The sequence below is a fragment of the Filobasidium floriforme genome, assembly GCF_021052385.1.
Source record: "Filobasidium floriforme strain CBS 6241 chromosome Unknown HD553scaffold_18, whole genome shotgun sequence".
NCBI classification, from domain to species: domain Eukaryota; kingdom Fungi; phylum Basidiomycota; class Tremellomycetes; order Filobasidiales; family Filobasidiaceae; genus Filobasidium; species Filobasidium floriforme.
The window spans coordinates 302,613-327,639 of record NW_025763639.1 but is presented as its reverse complement, the minus strand read 5'-3'; the positions used below and the strand labels follow the sequence as shown (position 1 = coordinate 327,639).

General features: G+C 54.1%; 5 protein-coding genes across 5 annotated transcripts; 2 read left to right on the top strand and 3 right to left on the bottom strand.

The window, feature by feature from the left end:
* Positions 1 to 2,144, top strand: HD553DRAFT_325480 (uncharacterized protein; the record flags this gene model as incomplete). The annotated part of the gene is made up of 6 exons (XM_046181617.1): positions 1 to 148; positions 202 to 270; positions 297 to 537; positions 798 to 1,343; positions 1,383 to 1,579; positions 2,032 to 2,144. 6 exons carry the CDS (start codon positions 1 to 3, stop codon positions 2,142 to 2,144), a joined length of 1,314 nt encoding a protein of 437 aa, XP_046034710.1.
* A 4,294-nt stretch (positions 2,145 to 6,438) lies between these two features.
* HD553DRAFT_344158 (uncharacterized protein) lies at positions 6,439 to 7,203 on the bottom strand (the record flags this gene model as incomplete). The annotated part of the gene is made up of 4 exons (XM_046182954.1): positions 6,439 to 6,624; positions 6,686 to 6,858; positions 6,919 to 7,009; positions 7,069 to 7,203. The coding sequence occupies 4 exons, from the start codon at positions 7,201 to 7,203 to the stop codon at positions 6,439 to 6,441; spliced, it is 585 nt and encodes a 194-aa protein (XP_046034709.1).
* Positions 7,204 to 13,658: 6,455 nt separating this feature from the next.
* HD553DRAFT_344156 (uncharacterized protein) lies at positions 13,659 to 15,110 on the bottom strand (the record flags this gene model as incomplete). Its single annotated transcript, XM_046182953.1, has 2 exons — positions 13,659 to 14,688; positions 14,743 to 15,110. The coding sequence occupies 2 exons, from the start codon at positions 15,108 to 15,110 to the stop codon at positions 13,659 to 13,661; spliced, it is 1,398 nt and encodes a 465-aa protein (XP_046034708.1).
* A 4,802-nt stretch (positions 15,111 to 19,912) lies between these two features.
* On the bottom strand, positions 19,913 to 22,210 carry HD553DRAFT_332141 (splicing factor, Prp19-binding domain-containing protein). Its single transcript, XM_046182050.1, has 7 exons — positions 21,814 to 22,210; positions 21,546 to 21,735; positions 21,296 to 21,441; positions 20,816 to 21,204; positions 20,701 to 20,715; positions 20,490 to 20,622; positions 19,913 to 20,423 (listed from the first exon to the last, which is right to left on the bottom strand). The coding sequence occupies exons 1-7, from the start codon at positions 22,154 to 22,156 to the stop codon at positions 20,056 to 20,058; spliced, it is 1,584 nt and encodes a 527-aa protein (XP_046034707.1). The 5' UTR covers positions 22,157 to 22,210; the 3' UTR covers positions 19,913 to 20,055.
* A 182-nt stretch (positions 22,211 to 22,392) lies between these two features.
* HD553DRAFT_298785 (WD40 repeat-like protein) lies at positions 22,393 to 24,953 on the top strand. The gene is made up of 5 exons (XM_046178588.1): positions 22,393 to 22,772; positions 22,852 to 23,643; positions 23,738 to 24,264; positions 24,341 to 24,557; positions 24,631 to 24,953. Exons 1-5 carry the CDS (start codon positions 22,455 to 22,457, stop codon positions 24,799 to 24,801), a joined length of 2,025 nt encoding a protein of 674 aa, XP_046034706.1. The 5' UTR covers positions 22,393 to 22,454; the 3' UTR covers positions 24,802 to 24,953.
* The last annotated feature ends 74 nt before the right edge of the window (positions 24,954 to 25,027 follow it).

Below are 25,027 nucleotides of genomic sequence, written 5' to 3'. Positions count from 1 at the left end.
ATGACTCGATGCCCTGAACCGCGCTCTCGAGGGAGACACATGCATTCTTGGTCTAATCTATATGGTAAACAAAGGCACATCAGCTTCTGCGAGGTCTTCTTCACGTCTCGAACCTACCTGGCAACGTCCTCCGGTCCCCGTTTCGACTGTAAGACCGCCTGCAGACGGTCCACACTGACCGAGGATTGGTACGGTTTACAGTACGCTGCCAGACTGGCCCTCAGGCCGTCCGCCCTGATTGCATCGCCCGCAATTGCGATCGACTCCCCGGTGAAAAGTCCTCGATGCTGTCACAGGACGATCGATACCGGGCCCGACACGTTCTTCGCTTTCGGCCGAGATCATCGAGAAGCCCGACAACCCTTACGTACGCGTCGCTTTGGAGATCGGACTTTACGGTACAGGAACGCACAGATCCGTACGCGAAGCGAGGGAAAGGACGTCGAAGCGAACGAGAGAGAAGAACGTAGACGAGTCGAGAGGCGAACGAGTAGAAGCGCAGGGAGAGAGGTCTAGAGTCCGCTTCCGTACGCTTCGGTACGAGTATTTAGCTTTCTGTAATGTAGCGTATTTGTTATGAGACGCTTGAGTACTGAATAGGACTCAAGCGTCGATATTACATCTCTTCGATACTTGATCATCGTACAAGAGTAAAGGTCACTATCCTGACGGTTAGCCACCTCTACGAGCAGTTCCTTACAGTAAAGTTCCCTTTCGCGCCGGACTTCACCTTTCGCTTACGCGGCTAGCCCTCCCGTGACATTATATCGACGCTTCACTATGCCTCCCTTGACTAGAAACACTAGCCAGGCCAGGCAGGAAACGGACAGTATGGAACGAAACCTTACGGAACAGGACAGGATTGGACAAGGACAGCGATTCGAAGGACAGTACGGCAGGGACTTAGATGAAGAAAGTAATTTCGAAGGAGAACACGCAGGCGCAGTTCAAGAAGAAGGACGAGTCAGGACAGAAACGCACGAAGAGTTACTTCTTCGTGTACAAGAGGCCGAACGAGTACAGGAAGAACAGGAACAAGAAAAGGAAGCTCTCACTCGAGAGTTGATGAATGTTAGGGCGGAAAGGATGTTAAGCGGTGAGACTGAGTCCGTTCCCGCTCAGGAGCGGGCTGAAACGTACGAAGAATTACTCCGTCGCGCGGAAGAAGCTGCACGGGACCAAGAGATTCAAGCCCAAATCAACGAGGCTTTAGCTCGGGAATTACGAGAGCTCAAGAATCAACACGGAACCGGACAGAGAATTGCTGTACGGGGAATTTCTGAACAACCATCGATCCGTTCGAATAGGACCATCCGAGAACGGATTGAAACTTCCCCGGTTGGGTACGTTTCGGCGCTGAAACGTCCTAACGCGCACGCTAGAGACCCGTACGCGAGACTTGAAGAACTTTCCAGGGAGGAACAACTTCAAATCATGAAAGATAGGGAAGAACCCGAAGACGACAAGGTCCAAGACTCGAAGGGCCTCACGCCGGATACCTTTCACGGGGATCCGAAGAAGGTGGACGAATTCTTACTGCAGTGTACTATTTCGTTTACCTTACGGAAGAGTTACTTCCGTAAGGAGTCGAAAAAGGTCCTAACTACAATCGCCCGTTTCCGCGACGAAGCGGCCCTTTGGATTAGACCGTACATGAACTTACCGGAAAGTGCGAAACCGGCCTTTTTCAACGATTTCGAGCTCTTTCAGCAGGCAATGAAGGAACAGTGGCCGGTAGAAGGGGAAGAACAAGAAGCTAGAAACGTAGTCTCGACACTACAGCAAACGGGACGAGTTACCGAGTATCTGGCCCGATACGCACTTTATGCTCCTTATACGGGCTATGACGATGGAGCATTGATCAGGAGCGCAGAGAACGGTCTCGAGATCAGCCTCTATCACAAGATCAAAGCGGCCTTAGACGCGCCAAAGACATTCGATAGGTGGAGGTTGTGGGTTGTTGCGCACGAAAACGCACAGATCGGTGCCAATAACCAGATGTCAGAACATCGAAACAATCGGAACGCGCAGGCCGGGATGGCACAGGGCTTAAACGAACAGCGACAGTACAGATCTGTTCGTTTCACCCCTCAGGCGACAGCACCCGTTCCTTACCGGAGTTACTCAGCCCCTATTACCGGTAGGCCGGCAGTAAACGCTCCGTCTGGTCCTATCGAGAACTATGAAGAGAGGAGGAGTCGGGGTCTGTGCTTTGGATGTGGAGAGAAGGGGCATTTGGGACGTGATTGCCCCAAAAGGAACGGATCTGCCCCGAATAGGGTAGAAGAAAGGGGAAGGGCAGCTTACGTGGAGGATGACTCGGACTCGGGAAACGATTACGCAACTTACCGATCCGTCCGGTAAGTTGCGAACAAGGACGAATGGGCGGAGAAGGGGAGAATCAGGAGGAAGGGAGGATTCGAATGCGGATGAAGGGCTCGCATACGGCCTTTATCAGGGCGGTACTGGACGGAATTGACGGAAAGGTGGATTTGGTGTTGGACAACGGGACTTCGCAGAGCGGGATCGACCGGAAATGCTCTTTAGCATTACGTTTCGATGCGAAACCGTACCCATTTCCTCGGAAACTTCGCTTATTGGATGGGTCGATGGCGAGTCAGCCCATCACGCATTACATCACGGTGAGAATATCGAAAGGAAATTTGGGGCCTTTTGAAGTTGAATTGGCCCTGTATGATATCGAGTCGGGAGGAATCGTACTAGGATTGGACTTTCTAGTACGATTCGGGGCGAGAATGGACTTCGAAGATATGACCTTGGGCTTCTCATCAAGTCGAGCTCGGGAGTTCAAGCCTGAAAGGTCTGAACAAGATCGAGCAGAAGTGTGTCTTTTAGGACGGAAAGGGACGATCCTGAACGAAGAATCGATGGAATACCGGGATCCAGTGCTGAAGGCACTAGTCGAGGCAGAAGAAGAAGAACCGGACTGGGACATGACCGAAGTGTGCGAAAAGGTACCGAAAGCTTACCATGCTTTCCTTGATCTTTTCAAACCATCCCATTCCGAGCGACTTCCTCCACTACGGGAAGGTTTCGACCACGCAATAAACCTTATCGACCCTCACAAGTTGCGAAAGGCGCGGGTGTACCCTATGTCCCACAAGCAAGATCAATGGTTACAGGCACATCTGGAAGAAGGCGTACGGAAAGGTCACTATGAGCCCTCGAACCATTGGTTTGGGAGCCCAGTCTTCCTTATTCCGAAGAAGAACGGGGAGTTCCGGTTGGTCACGGATTTTCGGGAACTGAACAAGCAAACGGTAAAGGATATCTACCCTTTACCACGGATTACTACTTTATTGGAGAGGTTACGGACGGCGACGCTCTTTTCGAAGTTTGATATGCCCACTTCCTACCAACTGTTGAGAGTACGGCCCGGCGACGAGAAATGGAGTACGATTCTCACACGGTACGGGGCGTTCAAGTGCAACGTCATGCGAGAAGGGATGTCGAACGCAGGAGCAAGTTTTCAACGTTTCCTCAACGAGTTGTTCCACGACCTGTTGGATCAGGGAGTAATCGTGTACATCGACGACATTTTGGTGTACAGTGCGGACGAAAACCACCATGTGCGGACGATTCAGAGCGTTTTCGCACGTTTACGGAAGGCGGGACTGTATTTGAAGCTGTCGAAGTGCGAGTTTCATCGAGGGAAAATCGAGTTCTTGGGCTTTATCGTACGGAACGGGGCGATAGAGATGGAAGAAGGGAAATTAGATGCGGTAAAGTCCTGGCCGGTACCGAAGACGGTGAAAGAGATACAGAAGTTCTTGGGGTTCGCAAATTTCTACCGACGTTTTATCTTCAACTTCTCCGGAGTGGCAGGACCTATGACAAAACTGACCCGGGCGAGTACGGCCTGGAACTGGGATTCCAGCGCGGAAGCTTCCTTCCAGGGACTGAAAAGGGCGTTTACGGAAGCTCCCATCCTGAGGCAGTTCGATCCCGACCGACCGTGTACGATAGAGACGGACGCTTCAGACTACGCGATAGCTGCTGTAGCAAGCCAACGTTTCACGGATTCGGACGGAACTGAACACCTACGTCCGGTGGGTTTCTTTTCGAGGAAATTGAAGCCCGCCGAACTCAACTATACGGTGCATGACAAAGAATTGCTTGCGATTGTGGACGCTTTCGCCCATTGGAAGCCGAATTTACTGGAAAATAAGCACGCTATAGAGGTGCTTACGGACCATCGGAACTTGGAACATTTCCGAGACAACAAGCAACTGAACAGACGCCAAATCAGGTGGGCGGAAACGCTGCAGGACTATTACTTCCGGATTCGGTACAGACCTGGGACAAAAGGTTCGAAACCGGACGCATTGACAAGGAGGCCGGACTATCACCCAGGAAGGGGTACGACAAAGGATCGTGAGTTCAATCCGAGTAACTTCACCTCGTTGTTACCGGCGGACTTGTTCGTAAATGGACGATCCGGGGTCATAGAAGAGGGAGAAGGTACAGAAGGGGACGGGAACGCGAGTTTTTTGGAGTTGGTGATTGAAGGATACGAATACGACGAGGAGGCAAAGGAGGTGCTGAGGGAGTACTGCCAAGTGATACCAATTGGTGCAACGCACGGTAGGATACTGGACGGCTCGTTTTGGGGCGTTTCCGGAGGGTTTTGGAGGAAAGGGGCGCTGTTGGTCCCCGAATATCTCGATCTACGCAAGAGGGTTCTACAGGGACGGCATGATTCCGTACTGATCGGTCATCCGGGTCGCGACAAGACAATCAAATTGGTTGAAAGGGATTTCTATTGGCCAGGACTGAAACGCTTTGTGGCCGAATACGTACAGTCATGCGCGGAATGTCAACGAAACAAGTCAAAGAAGCACAAACCGTACGGAATGTTACATAGTCTTCCGGTACCAAAACTTCCTTGGGCGGAGATATCAATGGACTTCGTCGAACAATTACCGATATCTGAGGGTTTCGATTCAATCTTGGTAGTCGCGGATCGTTTTACCAAGGAGGCGCGCTTCATTGCCACGAAAGGGACGATGACGAGCACGGATCTGTGCCAGACCGTGCTAAAGGAGGTCATTTCGAAGACGGGACTGCCCGATTCAGTAACAAGCGACCGAGGAAAACTATTTGTCAGCAAGTTTTTCCGAGAACTATTGCGATTACTGAAAATCGAGACACGTTTTAGTACGCCGTACCACCCGCAAACAGACGGGAACACGGAGAGAATAAATCAGTCTCTCGAGGGGTATTTGCGGACTTATTGCGGGTGGAACCAGGACGATTGGGTACGCTTATTGCCGCTGGCGGAGTTTACCTACAACAATTCGGTACATACAAGCACGAAAACGACCCCTTTCTTCGCAAATCACGGGTATCACCCACGTTTCGACGCGGCGAACGAACTGGGAAGTGCGATTTCGCCCTTGGCTGTACAAAAGGTGGTAGAAATGGATAAGCTATGGCGCGAGTTAGAATTGTGGTTGGAGAGGGCCAACGCAAGAACGGCAATGTACTACGATGCGCGTCACAGGTACGAACCGGACCTTTCTGTGGGGAAACGTGCGCTGGTGGACGCCAACTTCATAGCGCATTACCGAAAGACCCATAAATTGTCCCCAAAGTTCGTAGGACCGTGGAAAATCGTCGAGAAGGTGGGACCTCTCGCCTACCGTTTGGAACTCCCGAAACAAGTGAAAAGACACGACGTTTTCCACGTCAGTCAGTTGGAACCGTTCTGCGAAAGTACCGATATTTCCAGGTCTGCGCAGCCAGGTCCGTTACCGGCGGAGTTTGGGACGGATACGTACGAGATAGAGGACATCATCGACAGTCGTAGACGGAAAGGAAGGCTCGAATACAAGGTGCGATGGAGGGGGTATGTGGGTCCTGAAGCGGTGGAATGGATAGATGCGGACGAAATAGACGCGGAGGATACGGTTATGGACTTTATCTTACTGAATCCTACGAAACCGCGCCCATCCGAACTACCTGCCCCGGCGAAAACACGAGTGGTTTACGAGAAGACGCCGAGGATGGTGAGGCGAGGGGGCAAAGGGGATGGTACGGAATAGGACATGTCGGGACGACATGTCACGGAAGGGGGAGGTAAGGTAGGAGAGGGACGAGGAAGGACTTAGAGATCGAAGGCAGGAAGAGAAGAAACAGGCAAACAGCAACGCACAAAGCTGTACAGTATATCACGCAAGCTTACGGATCGGCACAAGGAATCCCAGGAGAGGACTGAGAAGAAAACACGACGACGATTACGAAGGAACGGCGGATCGAGGAAGGGGAGAGCAGAACGACAAGAGGGACAGAGCACAAGAGAGTACGATACCGGACAGAAACACACAGATAAGGGCCGTATCCCGTCGTTATCGTCATAAAAGTCGTTATATAAAAAAATACAAGAAAAAAGAAAAAACAAGCCCGGAACCGTACCCATCAGCCCGAAACGACCGAGGCGCCGTTCTGCTCGTTGGCGTTCCCCAAGACGACGACCTCCTCCTCGGGCTCGTCGTACTCGGCGAGGAGGTTTCGCGCCTCCTCGACCTGCTTCTCGAGGGCCTGGCGCTGGGCCTTGTCGGTAATGGCCGACAAAGTGCCGCTCACCACCCCGAGCAAGTTGTTCTGCACGGAAAAGTACGGATAAGCAAGCATCCTGCAAGATCGAGAAGAGAAAAGGACTTACGGCGGCTTGAATCGCCTCGTTCAAGCGCAAGTACGGAAGGTCGAGACACGAACAGTTCGAGGCCGACCTAGCTTGACATTCGAGACAAGATTGAGGCCAGACGCGGCCGAACTTGTCCTTCTTCATGACGCTCTTGCACGGCGCCTGGAAGATCATCCCCGACGTGTCCGAACCTGAGCGGAAACAGTACGGATCAGGACAAAGAAGGACACATACTCAAGAAAAGAACTCACCGTGGTTCGACCACGTCTCGCAGTTATCGCACGGGAGTGCGTTGTACGAGGCCTTGTTAAACTTGGCCGCGCACTTGTTGATGCGGGTAACCTACGTGGTAACGAGTACGGATTAGTACTTATTCAAACGAAACCCGTACTCGAACTCACGGCGTTGGCCACCGAACTGCCGATACCGGGCGCCGGCTTCTGGGTGACGACGTTATCGGCCTTTACTTGACCGTGGAAGAGTCGGTTCCCGACGACGACGTTTCGACCGTTAGCGGAAGCGGCAGCGTAGGGCATCTTGGTACGGATAAGGACGAAGGAGTACTAGAGTGGAGAGAGTATGAAGTAGAAGAGTTAGATGAGGGGGGGAATCGACGTCAAACACAAACGAACAGCGAGGTATATATCTTGTTCCGATCAACGGATAAGTACCGATCCGTAAATCGAGCTTCTCGACAACACGGACCTTCCCGCGACTCTCCGGTGGATCAAAACTCTAAAGGACCCTAGAGTGCAATACCGTACTATACGACACGATACAGTACACAAAACGTATATCACCCGGGTACTCAACGAAGGTTCGGCAACGAGTACGCAAGTGATATCTCTTGAGTATCGTACGATGGTAGCGGTACGGGAACGCAATGATCGGGAGATCATTGTACGGAAGGGGGAGATAATGTCACAGGACGATCGATACCGGGCCCGACACGTTCTTCGCTTTCGGCCGAGATCATCGAGAAGCCCGACAACCCTTACGTACGCGTCGCTTTGGAGATCGGACTTTACGGTACAGGAACGCACAGATCCGTACGCGAAGCGAGGGAAAGGACGTCGAAGCGAACGAGAGAGAAGAACGTAGACGAGTCGAGAGGCGAACGAGTAGAAGCGCAGGGAGAGAGGTCTAGAGTCCGCTTCCGTACGCTTCGGTACGAGTATTTAGCTTTCTGTAATGTAGCGTATTTGTTATGAGACGCTTGAGTACTGAATAGGACTCAAGCGTCGATATTACATCTCTTCGATACTTGATCATCGTACAAGAGTAAAGGTCACTATCCTGACGGTTAGCCACCTCTACGAGCAGTTCCTTACAGTAAAGTTCCCTTTCGCGCCGGACTTCACCTTTCGCTTACGCGGCTAGCCCTCCCGTGACAGATGCTTGTGTCCGCTGATCCGAGCACCATATCGCTCTCGAAGCATGGCGAGGAAGCTATGTGCTTGCATTGCTGCAAGACCGCTGGAGCTCGCGCCCAGCCGTTGAAACATGTCGACTCGCATTGCGGCAGAACCACCCAGCCGTTCGAACATGTCAACTCCGCTGAATATTCCCGCCCCGCCAACGGCCCTGATTCCATCCGATGGGCCGCCTTGCCCTGCCTGTCTGCCGGCTCCCTGTCTATCCCTTGGTGTGCCAGCGTTTGCTTGCGTCAACAGGTCGGCTCGCTCCCTGTCCCTCCTCGCCCTTTCCATCCTCCGCATCTCGGCCTGGGTAAGCCCGTCGCTACCGGATCCCCTTCGCCTAGCCGAGGATCTTCCCGCCGATCTTGCGCACGGCATTAGATGATGAATTGACCAGGCTTCGTCGTGGTTGTCAACGTGAATGCACACCGGGAACGGTCTCTGGATATTGTGAACGCCAGATGTTGAGTGGAAGGATACCTCGAACGACCTCTTTCTGGTGATCGATCGCGTCGTTGGCGGTGGCGAACGATCGGCCAATCTCCGCATCCGCGGATCAGGGCGACTTGAAGGCCAATCGGGCAGATAGAGCGGTGGCGGAAGAAACCGCTGGCTATCCAGAGTGGTATATATATACACGCGGCTCGCGATGCTGCTCGCTGCTCGAACCCGCCGAGCCACCTGCTCCGCTCTTTTTGGATAAACAAACAGCAAAAGGCCGCCAGGAATCCACACACTGCGGGCAGAGATTTGAGTATGCCCACATGGTCGCTAGTGCTTCTGGCAGATCCGGGATGCTCCGGGCGAATCACGGTTTCTACTCAGATGGTCCCCTAGTCGTCCTAGGCAGATCCGAGAGCTACCTTTGTCACATCGAAACCCGCAGGAGCGTCGTGTGGTTATATTATAGGCGTCACGTGACGCGCGACCTACGGTACGCGTCGCCTCGGGGTCTCGTTCGGAGACCCTCTCGGAGACTCTCTCGGAGACCTTTTAGGGGATGTTCTCGTAGACGTCTAACTAGTACCTTGTAGTAGTTAGACATCCGTTATTACATTACTATGCCTACCGTTACCTTTCCCCAGTCCCGCGACCTTATTACCTCAAGACCCGGCAGGTCGGCTGCCAGGCCTTATAGAATAACGGATCAACAAAGGACCCCGGCTGGGAACGCGAAAGGGGGTAGTGATGGGATCCCGCTGCACATCGGTGCCAGCGGTAACCCTAGTGGTCCGGAGAGCCACCTCACTCTGGTAGGAGTGTTCTACCCGCAGGGGATTCCTGTGCAGGCAGTGATGATGGTAGATTCGGGGGCCACGGGTATGTTTATGGATCGGACGTTCGCGAGGATCCATAACTTTGATGTGATAGACCTAGAGAACCCTAGGACCGTCACGGTCATCGACGGAAGAGAGATAGTGGGTGGTCAGATCACCCAGAAGGCACATGCTATTGTGCGGACAGGATTGCACCAAGAGAAGGCGGAGTTCTTCTTGACGGATTTGTGTGGGTACGCGGCGGTCCTCGGGATTACATGGTTACGACACCATAGCCCACACATCCAGTGGGATACGAATACAGTCACCTTCGCGGACGACTGTTTGAAGAAAGGATGCGTCAAGAAGGTAGAGGTAGTATGCTCCCCCGACGAGGTGGAGATAGAGACGCGGAATATCGATCCGCTGTCGAGAATGAAGGAGCCGATCACGGAGAATCTCGTGGTGGCTCAAATGCAGATGACGAGGGAGGATGAGGAGCGGGCCCGCAGGCCGGACCTGTGGGACTGGGACGTCAAGCCCACCGACTCGATTCAAAACGAACTCGATCCTCCCGAGTACATGGAGAAGTTGCGGGACGTTGTGCCGAAAAAGTACCATGAGTACCTCGGAGCGTTCTCCAAGACGAAGGCAGACTCGCTGCCTCCGAAGCGCTCGATCGACCATGCGATCGAACTGAAGCCTGGAACAACTCCCACGTATGGGAAGTTGTACAACCATTCGCAGAAAGAGACGGACGCTCTCAAGGCGTGGTTGGCGGAGAACCAGGCGAAAGGGTTTATTCGACCCTCAAAATCCTCGTGCTCGAGCCCGGTACTGTTCGTACCGAAGAAAGGGGGTGAACTGAGGCTGTGTATTGATTACCGTCGCCTCAACGAAATTACCGAGAAGGACAGGACCCCCCTGCCGCTTATCTCGGAGACCTTAGATCGCCTACGGGGATCGAAGGTATATACAAAGATGGACCTGAGGGGAGCGTACAACCTCCTGAGGGTCAAAGAAGAGGATGTTTGGAAGACCGCGTTCACGACACGCTATGGTCTGTTCGAATGTCTCGTCATGCCATTTGGTTTGACAAACGCGCCGGCGACGTTCCAGCGCTGGATGAATCAGGTCTTCCAGGACATGCTAGACGTGTGTGTGGTCGTCTACTTAGACGACATATTGATTTACTCCGCCGATCAGGAGACACACGACGAGCACGTACGGGAAGTGCTGAGGAGGCTACAGGCGAATGGCCTGTACGCAAAAGCAGAGAAGTGTGAGTTCGACACGACGGCGACGGAGTTCTTGGGGTATGATATTGCCCCTACGGGGGTCAGCATGAACCCGTCGAAGGTGAAGTCGGTGTTGGAGTGGGCGGCGCCTTGAAATATTCGAGGCCTGCAGTCGTTCTTGGGGTTCGCGAATTACTATCGCCGGTTCATACAGAACTACTCCAAGAAGATCCAAGGCATGACGGCCTTGACAAAGAAAGGGGTGAAGTACCACTGGCCGGAGTCAGCGGATGCTGCCTTCAAGGAGTTGAAGAAGGCGTTCACCGAGGCGCCCATCCTCGCTCACTACGACGAGGAGCGCCAGGTGGTACTGGAGACGGACGCATCGTCAGGCGCGATGGGAGCAGTGATGTCACAGGTAGGGGACGACGGGAAACTACATCCCGTGGTGTTCATGTCGAAGAGCCTTACGCCGGCTCAACGAAACTACGACGTACACGATCGCGAGCTGCTCGCCATCGTGTACTGCTGCCAGATATGGCGGCACTACCTGGACGGGAAGTTTCCGGTGAGGATCCTTACGGATCACAAGAACCTGGAGTACTTCAAGAAGGACAAAATGTTGTCCCACCGACAAGCGAGATGGTCTCAGTTGCTGAACCAAATCTCGTACACGTTGGAGTACAAGCCGGGGACAGAGAACGGGAAGGCTGACGCGCTCAGCAGGAGAGAGGAGTTGATGGAGGAGACAGAGCCCAAGCAGGCAGAGACCCTGTTGCGCCCCGTTAATGCAGACGCGCTGGTGGTCAGCGCAGCGACGGTACAACCCCCGTTGCGGTTGTGCGGAACGATCCCCGTCATAGGGGATTGGTTCTTGAAAGCGTTGATCCCTGCGGGACAAGAAGATCCGGTCGCGAGAGACCTGATCAAGGGCGTCAAGGAGGGAACCTTGACGAATAGTCGGTACAGTCTGAGTCCGGGAGGCGCGCTCATGTACGACGGGCTGGTGTACGTTCCCGATGCGGGAAGCTTGAAGACGGAGCTCTTGAAGAGGCTCCATGATGGGAAGACCGCCGGACACTACGGGCGGGACAAGACGGAGGACCTGGTGAGTAGAGATTTCTACTGGCCGGGTATGAAGGCGTGGATTAGCCAGTACGTGGCTAGTTGCGACAAGTGCCAGAGGAATCGGAGGCCGAGGGCCAAACCAGTCGGTGAGCTGGCTCCCCTGAAAGCGGAGACGGAGCCCTACCAGTCGATCACGTGGGACCATATCACGGACCTACCTGAGTCGAGGGGTTCGAACGCGATCCTGGTGATCGTCGACCGCTTCAGCAAGCGGGCACATTTCGTGCCTTGTCGGAAGGACAACGACGCCAAGGTGTTGGCACAGATGTTCCTGCAGGAGTGGGTACGATTGCACGGGTTTCCCCGGCAGATCATCTCGGACAGGGGAACGCTGTTCACGTCGAGATTTTGGAGGGAGTTCTGTGAGTTGTCCGGTGTCGAGCCTAGTTATTCGACCGCCTTCCATCCCCAGACGGATGGTCAGACGGAGCGCAGTAATTCGACGCTCGAACAGTACCTGCGGACGTACGTCAATTACCAGCAGGACGACTGGACCGATTTGTTGCCCATGGCGGAGTTCGCCTACAACAATTCGAAGCACTCGGCGATCGGCATGTCGCCGTTCATGGCATCGGAAGGGCGGGAGCACGCCGTCGAACTCCCCATGCCTATCGCCAAGGATTCGGCTGTGGAGTCGATACAGGAGTACCGAGAGCGGATGAACAACATCTGGGAGTCTGTTAATGTCGCGCTGAGACAGGCCCGGGAGGATATGGCGAAGTACGCGAATCGGAAGCGTACGGCGGTACCGGATGAGGGGTACAATGTTGGCGACATGGTAATGTTGTCGTCGGCTCACGTCAATACCGTGAGGCCGAACAAGAAGTTGGAGTGGAAGACCTACGGCCCATTCAAGATCACGGAGGTCGTAGGAGAAGGTCGCATGGCGCGACGTTTGGAGTTAACACCGGGGATGCGTAGAATCCACCCGGTGTTTCATGTCTCGCTGCTCATTCCGTACAAGCCGAACGAGCTTCCTGGGAGAGCAGTAGACCCACCCCCTGAGCCAGAGGTGCTGGACACCGGGGATTTGGGGTGGGTGGTATCGGAAATCGTACACTCCAAGGAGTTGCGTTCAACGCGCGCCGGGCGTAGGACCCAGTACTACGTGCGCTTTGAGGGGTACGGGGACAAGCACAACGAGTGGGTTAGCCCCTTGGATTTCCACCACAACGACACGCTGGTGCTGGAATTCCATAAGCGACACCCTGAGTTGCCGGTACCGGGCCGTCAGGAGTACGGCGATGCTTGATGCGTTTGGAGCTCGCATCTAGGAGGGGGATCCTATTATAGGCGTCACGTGACGCGCGATCTACGGTGCGCGTCGCCTCGGGGTCTCGTTCGGAGACCCTCTCGGAGACTCTCTCGGAGACCTTTTAGGGGATGTTCTCGTAGACGTCTAACTAGTACCTTGTAGTAGTTAGACATCCGTTATTACATTACTATGCCTACCGTTACCTTTCCCCAGTCCCGCGACCTTATTACCTCAAGACCCGGCAGGTCGGCTGCCAGGCCTTATAGGTTATCTTCGAATACGAGCATATTAAAACGATCAAGGCTCCTAGAGCTGGCGGTCTGACCAAAGGTCTGCCTTCGTAAAACGGCTATAACCCCAAGCGCTCGGTGCATCTTCCCATCGTAATTCAACTTGTTCTTGTATTACTTGTGGGGCGGCACACAAGTAAGGTAGCTCGTGGGTCAACTCGCCGACGCTCGGAATGTCCGCCTTGGCCGTCCTGGAAGGACTCGCTCACAACACTCGCTCGCGGTCGATGGTACCGCTGTGCCAGCTTCATCTCGCTAAGGCGACGTGGCCTCGGTATTAGCATGCTAGGAGGGGCAACAGGCGTACGCTAGACTGGTTCAACCGGGTATAGCAAGCGCTGGGGAAATCTGGAAAGTCGCCAAGAACCGTCATGTCTGGTGAGTCGTCAAGCCGCCATGTGCCATTTTAGATCGACGATACGGGGTATACAAGGGCCCTGGCAAAGAGTCGATCGTAGATCCTGTCGAGCAGTTCGTCCTGTATGCCATCCGCCAGCCCTGGCTGATCCATCACGGCCATCCTCATCGAATCGAATGTGCCATGAAAGAACTCCTCTGCCGCCTTTGCGTCGGCGTCGCTTTTGAACTTGGGGGCAAAGTGATTTGCAATACGGCTCTTGTAGAACGCCAGCGCCCGTTCAGAAGCGGCGGATGCGGTATGCTGCTTGGACGGTTGGCGGTCGTCGGCCGCGGGGGCATGCTTCTTGAACGGTTGAAGATCGTTGGAGCTCTGGTCATCGCTGGTCTCGCGGTCACTCGAGGTGTCCGCTGTTGCTTTTCGTTTCTGGACCTTTTTGTTGGCCCCTACGCCGCTGTTCGGACCGCCGCGCTTGGATCTGATCTCGTCGATCTGCTTGAGGTTCGCCTTTGTCAGAGGCGTAGGTTGCAGGAAATGAGGTTTGCTTGTAAGTAGCTGGTAGGTGATGTTGGGTCGTACCATCGCATGATATGCCTTGTGTTGCAACGATGCCAAATCAAGGCCGTGCACGTCCTCAAGACCCCCGCCAGCTCCATCCCCCTCCCCATCCAGATCCTCGAAGTCCCCCTCCCCATCCAGATCCTCGACACAACCCATGGCTCCCGCTACATCGCAGGCCCATCTCAAAGCCTGCTCGCTCCCGGGCGCACTGTTGGCATGGTGCGATCGATTGCCGTCTTGTTGACGCAAGATATGGGTGAAGAGATCTTTGAAGTTGGAATAGCCCGCGTTGCCGTCATTGTCATCGTCATCGTCGTCTTTGTAAGGGGCAGGGAATTGACCGAGACAGATGGGATTGGCTCGGAGTAGCTTGTTGAATGCGTCCGTTTCGGTGAGAAAGAGAGATTCCCGGCGATCCTCCTTGTCCAGGTTTCCGACAAGCACCTCGCACGGTATAGCTCGGTTGCCCTTGAGATAACAACCAGAACAACGGATGTTGGAGTTGAGAGTGTCGGTCCTGCAATACCGAGTGTTAACCTCATATGTGGGAAGATGCAGCTTCCAAACTCACGAGAAGCTGTTCAATGCGATGCGGTAGCAAGGCTGCCTCTGTAAACGACATTCGACACAGGTAAGGGCCGGGGGCGTGGCAAGTGACAAGGCGATCATGGCGGCCCTCCTTGCCTGTCGAGTCTGCCAGATGGCTGGAGGAGCTGGAACCAAGGCTCTGACCATCAACAAGACATCGGTAAGTACGCCTGCAGTCGCGTACTGGGTGATCTCGGATAAGGTGAATCGGATAACGTCCCCCGGTTTGGAAGCGGCAACCCTTTGAGCGAACGGGGTGGGCTCATCGTCAAGGCAATCGAATGTTATAGCGACACGCGCGTACGCCGGACTCGAGCCGTACCAACTCCGGCGGAGTTGTTCAAGGAGCATATCGTATTGCATCACTTTGTATCAGCATTGTAGTATATAGTCTTTCATCTGTTATTACATCTATATACCCTAGTCCTACGTTCTACATTACTCCCGGATATGTCCTCGCAGGTATACATCGAGCCGGTCTTCCCTGGAGCCTTCTCGACGCCTAACAGAATAACAGATCATCCGAGTTCCCCGAGTAATGACTTGAACGTAGCAACTGGAGAACCGTTGGTGCTGAGCAGCATAGGTTCTCCCTCTCGGCCGGAGGCTCATATTACGGTCACCGGCACCTTCTACCCGAATGGTACTCCGACGGAGACGGTCTTGATGATCGACTCAGGAGCGACCAGTTTGTTTATAGACACCGAATTCGTCGAGCAACACGGATTCGACCTCATTCCTTTAGAACGACCCCGACCACTCCTGGTCATTGATGGGAGAGAGATCTCTTCCGGTGCAGTTACACACCGGGTACAAGCTAGACTACGTATCGGTAGACATACCGAAACGGCGTACTTCTACGTATGTAGCCTCGGAACTTTTACAACGGTGCTCGGCCTACCATGGTTGAAGGAGCACAACCCCCGAATTGACTGGGAAATGAGCGCAGTAGCGTTCGAAGATAAGTGCGTCCAGAACGGATGTACACCAGCAAAAGAAATAGTATACTCCCCCGTGGATTACGAAACGGAGGAGAAGGAGTTACGTTCGACGGACCGAATCAAAGGAGGGGTCACCGAAGAACTAGTAGTGGCCTATCTCAAGGCCAATGATGAAGAAGAAGAGAGGGTGAGGCGTCCCGACTTATGGGATTGGGACGACAAGCCAGCGGAGAGTTTCCCGGGAGACCTGGACCCTCCCGAATATATGGAGACGTTACGGAAGGTGGTACCGGAGAAGTACCACGCTTTCCTCGGAGCGTTCTCCAAGACCAAGGCCGACGAGTTGCCGGCACATAGAGACTTCGATCACTCGATCGACGTAGAGGAAGGGAAAGTACCCCCCTTCGGAAAACTCTACAACCACTCCGAAAAGGAGAGCGCCGAATTGAAGCGCTGGATCAAGGAGAACCTTGATAAAGGTTTTATCAGGGCTTCGACGTCACCCGCCGCAAGTCCCGTATTGTTTGTCCCGAAGAAGGGAGGAGAGCTCAGGCTCTGTATTGATTACCGGCGTTTGAACGCCATTACCACAAAGGATCGGACCCCGTTACCGCTGATCTCCGAGACGCTCGATAAGTTAACGACAGCGAAGGTCTATACCAAGTTGGACCTCCGAGGAGCGTACAACTTGCTACGAGTGAAGGAAGGGGACGAATGGAAGACAGCTTTCCGTACTAGATACGGACTGTTCGAGTGTCTGGTGATGCCGTTCGGGTTGACGAACGCTCCGGCGACGTTCCAAAGGTGGATGAACCATGTGTTCAGGGACCTTCTGGACGAGTCCGTCGTAGTGTACCTGGACGACATCCTCGTGTTCTCTCCCGACGAGACTACGCACGAGAGACACGTGAAGGAGGTGCTGCGAAGGCTACAAGAAAATGGGCTGTACGCCAAAGCAGAGAAGTGTGAGTTCCACACAACAGACACGGAGTTCCTTGGATACGACGTGTCTCCGGGAGGGGTGAAGATGAACCCCTCCAAGGTGTCGTCCATAGAACAATGGGCGGCGCCTCGAAACCTGAAGGGACTACAGTCGTTCCTAGGTTTCGCCAACTACTATCGGAGATTCATCACGAACTACTCCCAGAAGATACAGGGGATGACGAAGCTCCTGAAGAAAGGAGTGCGGTTTCAATGGAACGAAGCTGCAGAGACTGCGTTCGTAACGCTGAAGAAGGCGTTCACGCAGGCGCCTATACTGGCGCATTTCCAGGAAGATGCAGAGGTAACGTTGGAAACGGATGCCTCGGCCGGAGCGATTGGAGCAGTGATGTCGCAGAGAGGTTCGGACGGAAAACTCCGACCAGTAGCGTTCATGTCAAAGTCGTTAACTCCCGCAGAGCGGAACTACGACGTTCACGACAGAGAGATGCTGGCCATCGTCTACGCCTGCAAGATATGGCGACACTACCTGGAGGGACCTCACCCTATTCGGATCTTTACCGATCACAAGAACCTCGAGTACTTCCGAACGGAGAAGTTACTGTCGAGGCGACAAGCAAGATGGTCTCAGCTGTTGAACAGTCTGAGCTACACCCTGGAGTACAAGCCGGGGGTGATGAACGGCAAGGCCGACGCCTTGAGTCGGAAGGGGGAGCTCCTAGAAGAGAGCGAACCAAGACAGACCGAGACGATGCTACGGCCCATGAATCTCTCGGCTACAGCGCGGGAGATTCCTCCGCATCTACAGATCAACGGTACCCTGCCAATTCCCGGCGAGGACCTCCGGAGAGACCTGTTGCAAGGTTACGAGGCGGACGAAGTAGTCAAGGCCATCTTGGAGAAGATGGAGAGGGAGCCCAACGAGCAGGGTCCCTACAAGAAGGATGGCGAGGGGTTCCTAATCTACAAGGGACTCCTGTACGTCCCTGATGTGGAGTCGGTAAGGGTCCGACTGATGAAGTACGTTCACGACGGCAAGCTCGCGGGGCACTACGGGCGAGACAAAACGGAGGACCTCCTCTCGAGAGACTTTTATTGGCCCCGAATGAGAGACTGGGTAGGCAATTACGTGGCCTCATGCTTGACGTGCCAGAAGAACCGCCGTCCCCGACAAAAGCCGATCGGAGAATTGGCCCCTCTACCTGCGGCGAGGAAGCCGTGGTCGTCTATTACTTGGGACCACATCACGGACCTCCCCGAGTCATTGGGCCAGGATGCAATCCTGGTAATCGTCGACCGCTTCAGTAAGCGGGCACACTTCATCCCGTGTCGAAAGGATAACAACGCCTCGTACCTGGCGAAGTTATTCTTCTCCCACTACGTCAAGTTGCACGGTTTCCCTGATCAGATCATCTCGGACAGAGGAACATTGTTCATGTCTAGCTTCTGGCGGGATGTATGTGCTTTTGCGGGTGTCGAGAGGAGATTCTCGACGGCATACCACCCGGAGACTGACGGGCAAACGGAGAGGAGTAACTCGACGTTGGAGCAGTACCTGCGGAGTTACGTGAACTTCCAGCAAGATGATTGGGCGGAGTTGTTGCCTCTGGCGGAGTTCGCCTATAACAACTCCAAGCATTCCGCCATAGGGATGTCGCCTTTCATGGCCTCCGAGGGGACTGACCACAAGTTCACCATCCGGATGGCCGAAGTACCCAATGAAAGCGCGGATGAGTTCAGGGAGCGACTCTCGAACATCCACGAGTCGGTACTCCGGGCATTGGAGCAAGCAAGGGTGGATATGGCGAAATACGCCAACAGAAAGAGGCGACCCGTTCCCGACGAGGGAATGGAGGTCGGGGATCAAGTGATGTTGTCTACGGACCACATCAAGACGGTTCGTCCAAACAAGAAGTTGGACTACAAGACCCTCGGACCTTTCAAGATCGCCGAGGTCGTGGGAGATGCGAAGATGGCGCGAAGGTTGGAGCTTCCCGAGCAACTGCGGCGGGTACACCCCGTGTTCCATGTCTCGATGCTGATCCCGTACAAGCGGAACGAGCTACCCTCGCGGGAACAGGTCCCGCCTCCTCCTCCAGAGGTAGTGGATAACGGTGACACCCAGTGGGTAGTATCTGAGATCGTAGATTCGCGGAGCAGGAAGCGGGGACGTCAGACGCGTACCCAATATCTGGTGCGGTGGGAAGGTTACGAGGATGAGTATAACGAGTGGGTACATCCGGAGGACTTCCACCATGACGACCAAGCGGTGCTGGATTATCATCGACGATACCCAAACAAGCCAAAACCTGCTTTCGAGGAGTACGGCGATGCCTAGGGCGTTCGGAGCTCGCCCGTAACGGGGGGATCCTGTTATAGCGACACGCGCGTACGCCGGACTCGAGCCGTACCAACTCCGGCGGAGTTGTTCAAGGAGCATATCGTATTGCATCACTTTGTATCAGCATTGTAGTATATAGTCTTTCATCTGTTATTACATCTATATACCCTAGTCCTACGTTCTACATTACTCCCGGATATGTCCTCGCAGGTATACATCGAGCCGGTCTTCCCTGGAGCCTTCTCGACGCCTAACATCGAAATTCGGATCCGGAAGCATCGTAGAGGTCGTCTGCGTTCTAGGTAACAATGTCGCAAGGTTTACGAGTGTTTACGAGAGGCTGAGAGGCTGGGTAGATGTCGGTCGGATAGATAACAGATAGCATATATGGACATGCGCAGTGATCGAGTGCCCAAGGTGAGGCTAGGCGACGCGCACCGGATGATTTGAGCTTTGACGCGCTGAGAATCATCATCCGGTGCGCGTCGCCCCAAAGACGGGTTCTGCCGTAAGCATCAACGCCCGGACTTGGAAAATCGCAATGTCCGAGAGGCCGCAAAGCTACGTAAACCAATGACGTAAGCGCGCGCGGGACGTGCCATAAGCATTGACGCGCGGAATGTGGACTTTGGAACTGTGGACTTTGAAACTTGGGAATGTCCGCAGCGACGAAATCATGACGTAAGAAGCTACTACACCGCGCGTCCGCGCGGAAGCTACTGGACCGCACGGATGCGCGCGGAAGCTACTTTGTAGCGCGCGGATGCGCGCGGAAGCTACTTTTTAGCGCGCAAAGACGCGCGAGGAGTCGAACAGAGGTACTTAGGATAGTTGACCGGTGTTCGATTCACCGTTGTTGCATAAGATTCTTTTTGCCCGATCTGTACAATTATGATTGTAAAATCGTGCTGTTGTTTGGCAGGATTCAAGCTGACCTGCACAGATGGGAGATACTCTCAAAGGCGATCGAATGAGTTACCAAACAAAGCAATTCCCTTTATGCCAAGAACGGTTCATGGCATCTCCAACCACCAACGATGTATTCATCAAAATCCAGGTACACTTATCATTATCACCGCCGTCGATCTCGCTGCTCATCCCTATACCTGGCCGGAGATCTACTCGTTTCCCTCCCTCCTCTCCGTTCGTCGTACCGCTCCCGCCCACCATTCCTCTCGCGGTCTCTGTCCCTATCTCTGTCGCGATCGCGATCGTCATACCGTCCACCTCTCCCTTCATCTCTCGACCGCCCACCAAACTCTCTCCGGTCATCCTCATATCTCCTTCCCTGGCCTTGATCGTCCCTAGGTCTGTCCCGGTAGTCGGTACGAGGAGGCGGAAGAGGCGCTCGGCCGCCATAACCGGAATCTCCACCGCCTCTCACTCCAGAAGCGTTGGCTCCCGTACGTTGTTCCCCACCTGGCTGATTGTTTGGGCAGTCTGCAGCGAAAGAATCAAGTCAACTCATGCGATACTTCGCATCACCTAGGTCGATCCCAAACGCACCTCTTTTCAGATGCGGCCCTCCACAGTTGAAACAGCCTTCGCCTTGTGCAGCCCCAGAAGGTCCGCCGGGCCCGCGACGGAGCGCACGGTCCCACCCTTCTTGCGTCGTGTCCTGATCTTTCAGGTGGGTGTACTATAAATTGCGCGCGCGGGCCAAGAAGGAAGGGTTAGTCACGATGTAGAGAAGGGAGTGGCCATGCTGAAGGCTTGCCTTTGATCGTGATGCCTATTTTACGGAAGACATATGCAAGGTATATTCTCGTCAGCTCCTACACTCTTATACGGATTACGGATAATCCAAACTCAGAGCTAAAAATCGAACGTACCTTGCCGAAGTTCTTGACCTGCATGATCTTGGGCAAAAGGTTGACATCCACCGCCGACTCGGTCTTGCCACTGACCCGTCTCTTCAAAATCTCATCATCCTGATGGAACGCCCCCTTGTGATAGAACTTGTCCATGAATCCTCTCTCTTCCCTCTCCTGCATCTTGAGCTCTCTCGTCTTTCTCGCGTACTCTTCGTCCTCCCGTACTCTTTGAGCTTCAGGAAGAGCTCGACGGCGCTCGATCTCGGCTCGTTCCGATTCTTTGAGCAGGCGGGATTCTTTATCACGGGCGAGTCGAGAGAGCTCTCGTAGTCGCCAGGCATCGAATTCGGCAGAAGGATCCAGGTCGTCCGTATCGTCCACATCGGGGGCGTTCTCGTTGACTTCCTCTACTCAACCCAAAACAATGCCTGATATTAGCCTTCCTGCCCTTGGAACTTGGAACGATGGTAATTTGAGATCGCATCCAGTCCGACTCACTAGCTGCCATCTCCCGCTTGATCGTCTCGCCCAACAAATCCCTACTCTCCTTCTTCCTCTGAAGGAACTCTTCCTCTTTCCGCCTGACCTCCTCGGCTTCTTTTTGCTCCTGAATCTCTCGGGCTGTCACTGTCTCCCGGGCTCGTCTGAGCAGGTCACAGAGAAGGATGAGAAGAGAAGAGAGAAGACAGACTCAAGGGGTTAGCTGCGCCAGTCAGAGAGAAGATCAGGGCGAGTGCATCGGGCTTACTTGGGTACGAAGGTAGGTCGGACCATGATCTTCGGTTTCTCCTCCTCCTCCGATTCCTCTTCCTCAGAGTCCGTCTCGTACTCGGATTCTTCTCCCGCCGCTGGTGGTGCCGGGACGGCAGCTGCGCCGGGTTTGCGGAAGGTAGGTCGAGCAGGGGGTTCTTCCTCTGAGGATTCTTCTTCTGATGACTCTGCGAGATCCAGGCGAGTTGATACGATTAGGTTACCTCAAGGTCATACTGTCAGTAGTGAAAGAGAGTCAGACCTACCCTCTTCTTCTACCCTACTGACCTCCCTCTTCCCGCCGATCAACACCGCTCCGTCACCTTGCACCTCGACATCCCGTAATGCGACCTGGATGTTCCTGGGTACGACCTTTCCCTGACCCTGTGGTATCACCCGCCCCGCACCACCGACTACCAGGCCAGGATCTACGTTCCCTCCTCTTCCCCCTCTTTGAGCTTGATTACGTCCCTGAGGCTGATCATCTTCCTCTTCTTCCTCTGAAGAGGATTCGTCAGAATCGGGGATGGGCGCGCCGTTGGGTAGTTTTCCACGGCGGTATCGCAGAGCTTGCGGTTTTGGAACCAAGGGGGTCGGTCTAGGCGCCATATCTCAAGATATTGAGGAACCTTCGGGAATTTCTACTAGATAGGAGAGGTGATAGAGTGGTATCGTAGTAAGAATAGACGTAGATAGATGGAGGTTGTGTATAGGTAGGTAGATCTAGGGGGTTGATGCTATCGCGGTCGCGGTGTTTGTCACGTGATTTCGATTTCGCGAGGAAGTTGGGCAGAAAGTTCAGAAGGGAAGGAGGATGATCGACTTGTAACTCTGAACACTTGAAATGCTGTCATCGCTTCTGATCGCAACCCCACCACGCCATAGTCGCAAGGTTCTTATAGCGAGGATGATAAGCAACCACAATAAACGTCGCACTCAACCCTCGGCCTCCTCTTCCCGGGTGGTGGAAGACGACATCTCGACCCGTCTCTTCAAACTTCAAGATGATCGCGAAAAGGAGGACGAAGAGCTCGATCTCGAAGCTTCTCTCTTCGGAAAGAAGCGGAAACGAGCAGGAAGAGGGTCGAGAGGAAGTGGGATAAGCAAGTCAAAAGCCAAGGCGGAGCAGGAGGAGATGGGAGGGGAGGATATGGGGATGCCCGGGGTGTTTTGGGAGGATAAGGGGGATGATGTGGGGATGAGCTCGGGAGGGAACGCCGACGAGGTTGGTCACGGGCAACATTTACCCCGAACGAAGTTATGTAAGAAAAGGCTGACCTGTTGTTGTTCCCGGTGCCGGTCAGATGTTTTACGAGGATGCACCATTGGCAGAAGATCGAGAAGACGAGGATGAGCAGGAGGAGGAGGAAATCGATTTCGAGCAAGACCTCGAGGCAGATTCAGTAGTTTCCGCTTCTGATCGAGATGATGATGAAGACGAAGAGACATCCGACTCGGATTCCAACTCGGAAGCCGATGTTGACGCCGAACCCACTACCACCCCATCCTGGCTCTCCACCCCCTCCTCCTCAAAACCCAAATCCAAAAAGCCTCTGTGGCAAGACCCCTCGGACAACCAGATCTCTCTCGACATGTCCAAAGACAACCGCCTCCGAAAGCTCGTCCGTTCTCAACCCGGATCGAGTACGGTCGACGGACAAGGTCTAGAGAGCAAGCTGAGGGAGCAGTTTGAAAAGATGCATCCTCAGCCTGAATGGGCTACCGAGGCGAAATCCCGAGCGGCCAAGGAGAAGAATATAAAGAACAAGAACAAGACGCAAAAGTTGGACCCTCTACAAGCTCTATTTGCTAGCACGGCTTCTTTCTTGGATACCTCCTCTACGAGCCTGTCCAACCGGGGCTTGCTTCCGAAAGGCGCACTCGAAGTCCGACGGTTGAGGGATGCAAACTATCAGAACCGGACGGTCTGGGAAGGAGGGAACGGGAAGAAGAAGGTGGTAGGAGAAAAGGGCAAGAAGGAGGAAGAGGGCAAGAAGGCGAAGTATATGGACACGGGGATGATGGATGTCAAGTTCCACCCGAAGGTCGAGGTCCTTGCGGCTGTTGGTGCGGACAGACGATTACGGCTGTTCAACGTGAGTTCCTCCTTCTTGTGGAGGCAGATCTTGTGGGGCTTGAATCGCAACTATCATCATCTGACAACTCTGATTCGCTATGGTCGGCCCGCAGATCGACGGACATACCAATTCGTCCCTTCTCAGCCTCCACATCCCCTCACTACCGATCAGGAACATGCAATTTCACCCATCCGGCACCTCGCTCCTCTTGACTGGCTCTCGACCATTCTACTATACCTACGACCTCCGTTCACAGCGATGCATCCGATCACCAAAGAACCTGCTCTCCAACGCCTCGGCATCCGACCCGGGAAGCACGTATTCCATGGAAAAGACCGTGTTCTCCCCGGACGGAAGTGTACTCGCTGTAGCAGGAAAGAGGGGCATCGTCACCCTGCTCGCTTGGGGTCCAGGGGGGTCCGGACAGGTCTTGACGACGCTTCGATCGGGGAGAACGGGTGGGGTGCAGGACATGATGTGGAGAAAGGGAGGGAAAGAGTTGTGGGTTCTAGGAGAGGGGAGCGAGGTGGACGTTTGGGATTTGGGTGAGAGGAGGTGTGTGGCCAGGTGGAAAGACCAGGGAGGGTTTGGGGGGAGGTTGTTGAAGGGGAGTAGGAACGGGGACTATTGTGCCGTAGCGTGAGTCATTCCAGCCAGACCGCTTCGGCTTTCTCTATTGGTTCGAGCTCACCCGTTGTTCACATCGCTTGTATAGCTCGACAACAGGTGTAGTCAACGTGTACGATGCCAACGAGATCACCTCGTCCGTCAACACATCGATCGACGCTTCAGAAGGTCTCTTTGCCGGAGCATCGCCTAGGCCTATCAGGGAGCTCATGAACCTTACGACGGAGATTACGAATATCGCCTTCAATCACGACGCGCAGATGATGGCCGTGTCTTCGAGCAAGAAGAAGGACGCTTTCCGCATGGTAAGCACCGAGAGAAGGAGAAATATAAACGGGAAATTTACGCTGACCATCGACCTACGTTTGGGATCCGTAGTTCCACCTGCCATCCGCTACGGCGTTTACAAACTGGCCGACCTCGTCCACCCCACTTGGGGTTGTCACATGTTCCGACTTTTCGGCGGGGAGCGAACATGTAGCGATGGGGAATACTCGAGGCAAGATTCTTTTGTACAGCGTCGAGCATTACAAGCCGCTCGGTGCATAGGCCGTGGCTTGTACGTAGATAGAGACAGGCTAGTCCAACTGCTGTTCAGTGTTACGATGCGCTTGCGATCATGACCTTTTAGGATCGGTGCCCTTCCCTGAGGTAGCTTCTCAGAGCGAATGAGGAGGATATCGGCTTGTCATAGAAACCCCTCCCATATGGCTCCCGTCCATCTGATTACGTCATCGCTCAGGGCGGGACATCTGAAGATCGCGATCGAGAAGTT

What these genes read in the sequence shown, in the direction of transcription:
- HD553DRAFT_298785 (XM_046178588.1), top strand. Translation starts at nt 22,455, where the DNA reads ATGATAAGCAACCACAATAAACGTCGCACTCAACCCTCGGCCTCCTCT. An exon ending in GACGATTACGGCTGTTCAAC is followed by an intron (nt 23,644 to 23,737) that starts GTGAGTTCCTCC and finishes GTCGGCCCGCAG; the next exon opens with ATCGACGGACATACCAATTC. An exon ending in GGGGACTATTGTGCCGTAGC is followed by an intron (nt 24,265 to 24,340) that starts GTGAGTCATTCC and finishes TCGCTTGTATAG; the next exon opens with CTCGACAACAGGTGTAGTCA.
- HD553DRAFT_332141 (XM_046182050.1), bottom strand. Translation starts at nt 22,156, where the DNA reads ATGGCGCCTAGACCGACCCCCTTGGTTCCAAAACCGCAAGCTCTGCGA. An exon ending in CAGTAGGGTAGAAGAAGAGG is followed by an intron (nt 21,736 to 21,813) that starts GTAGGTCTGACT and finishes TGGATCTCGCAG; the next exon opens with AGTCATCAGAAGAAGAATCC. An exon ending in CGACCTACCTTCGTACCCAA is followed by an intron (nt 21,442 to 21,545) that starts GTAAGCCCGATG and finishes TGACCTGCTCAG; the next exon opens with ACGAGCCCGGGAGACAGTGA.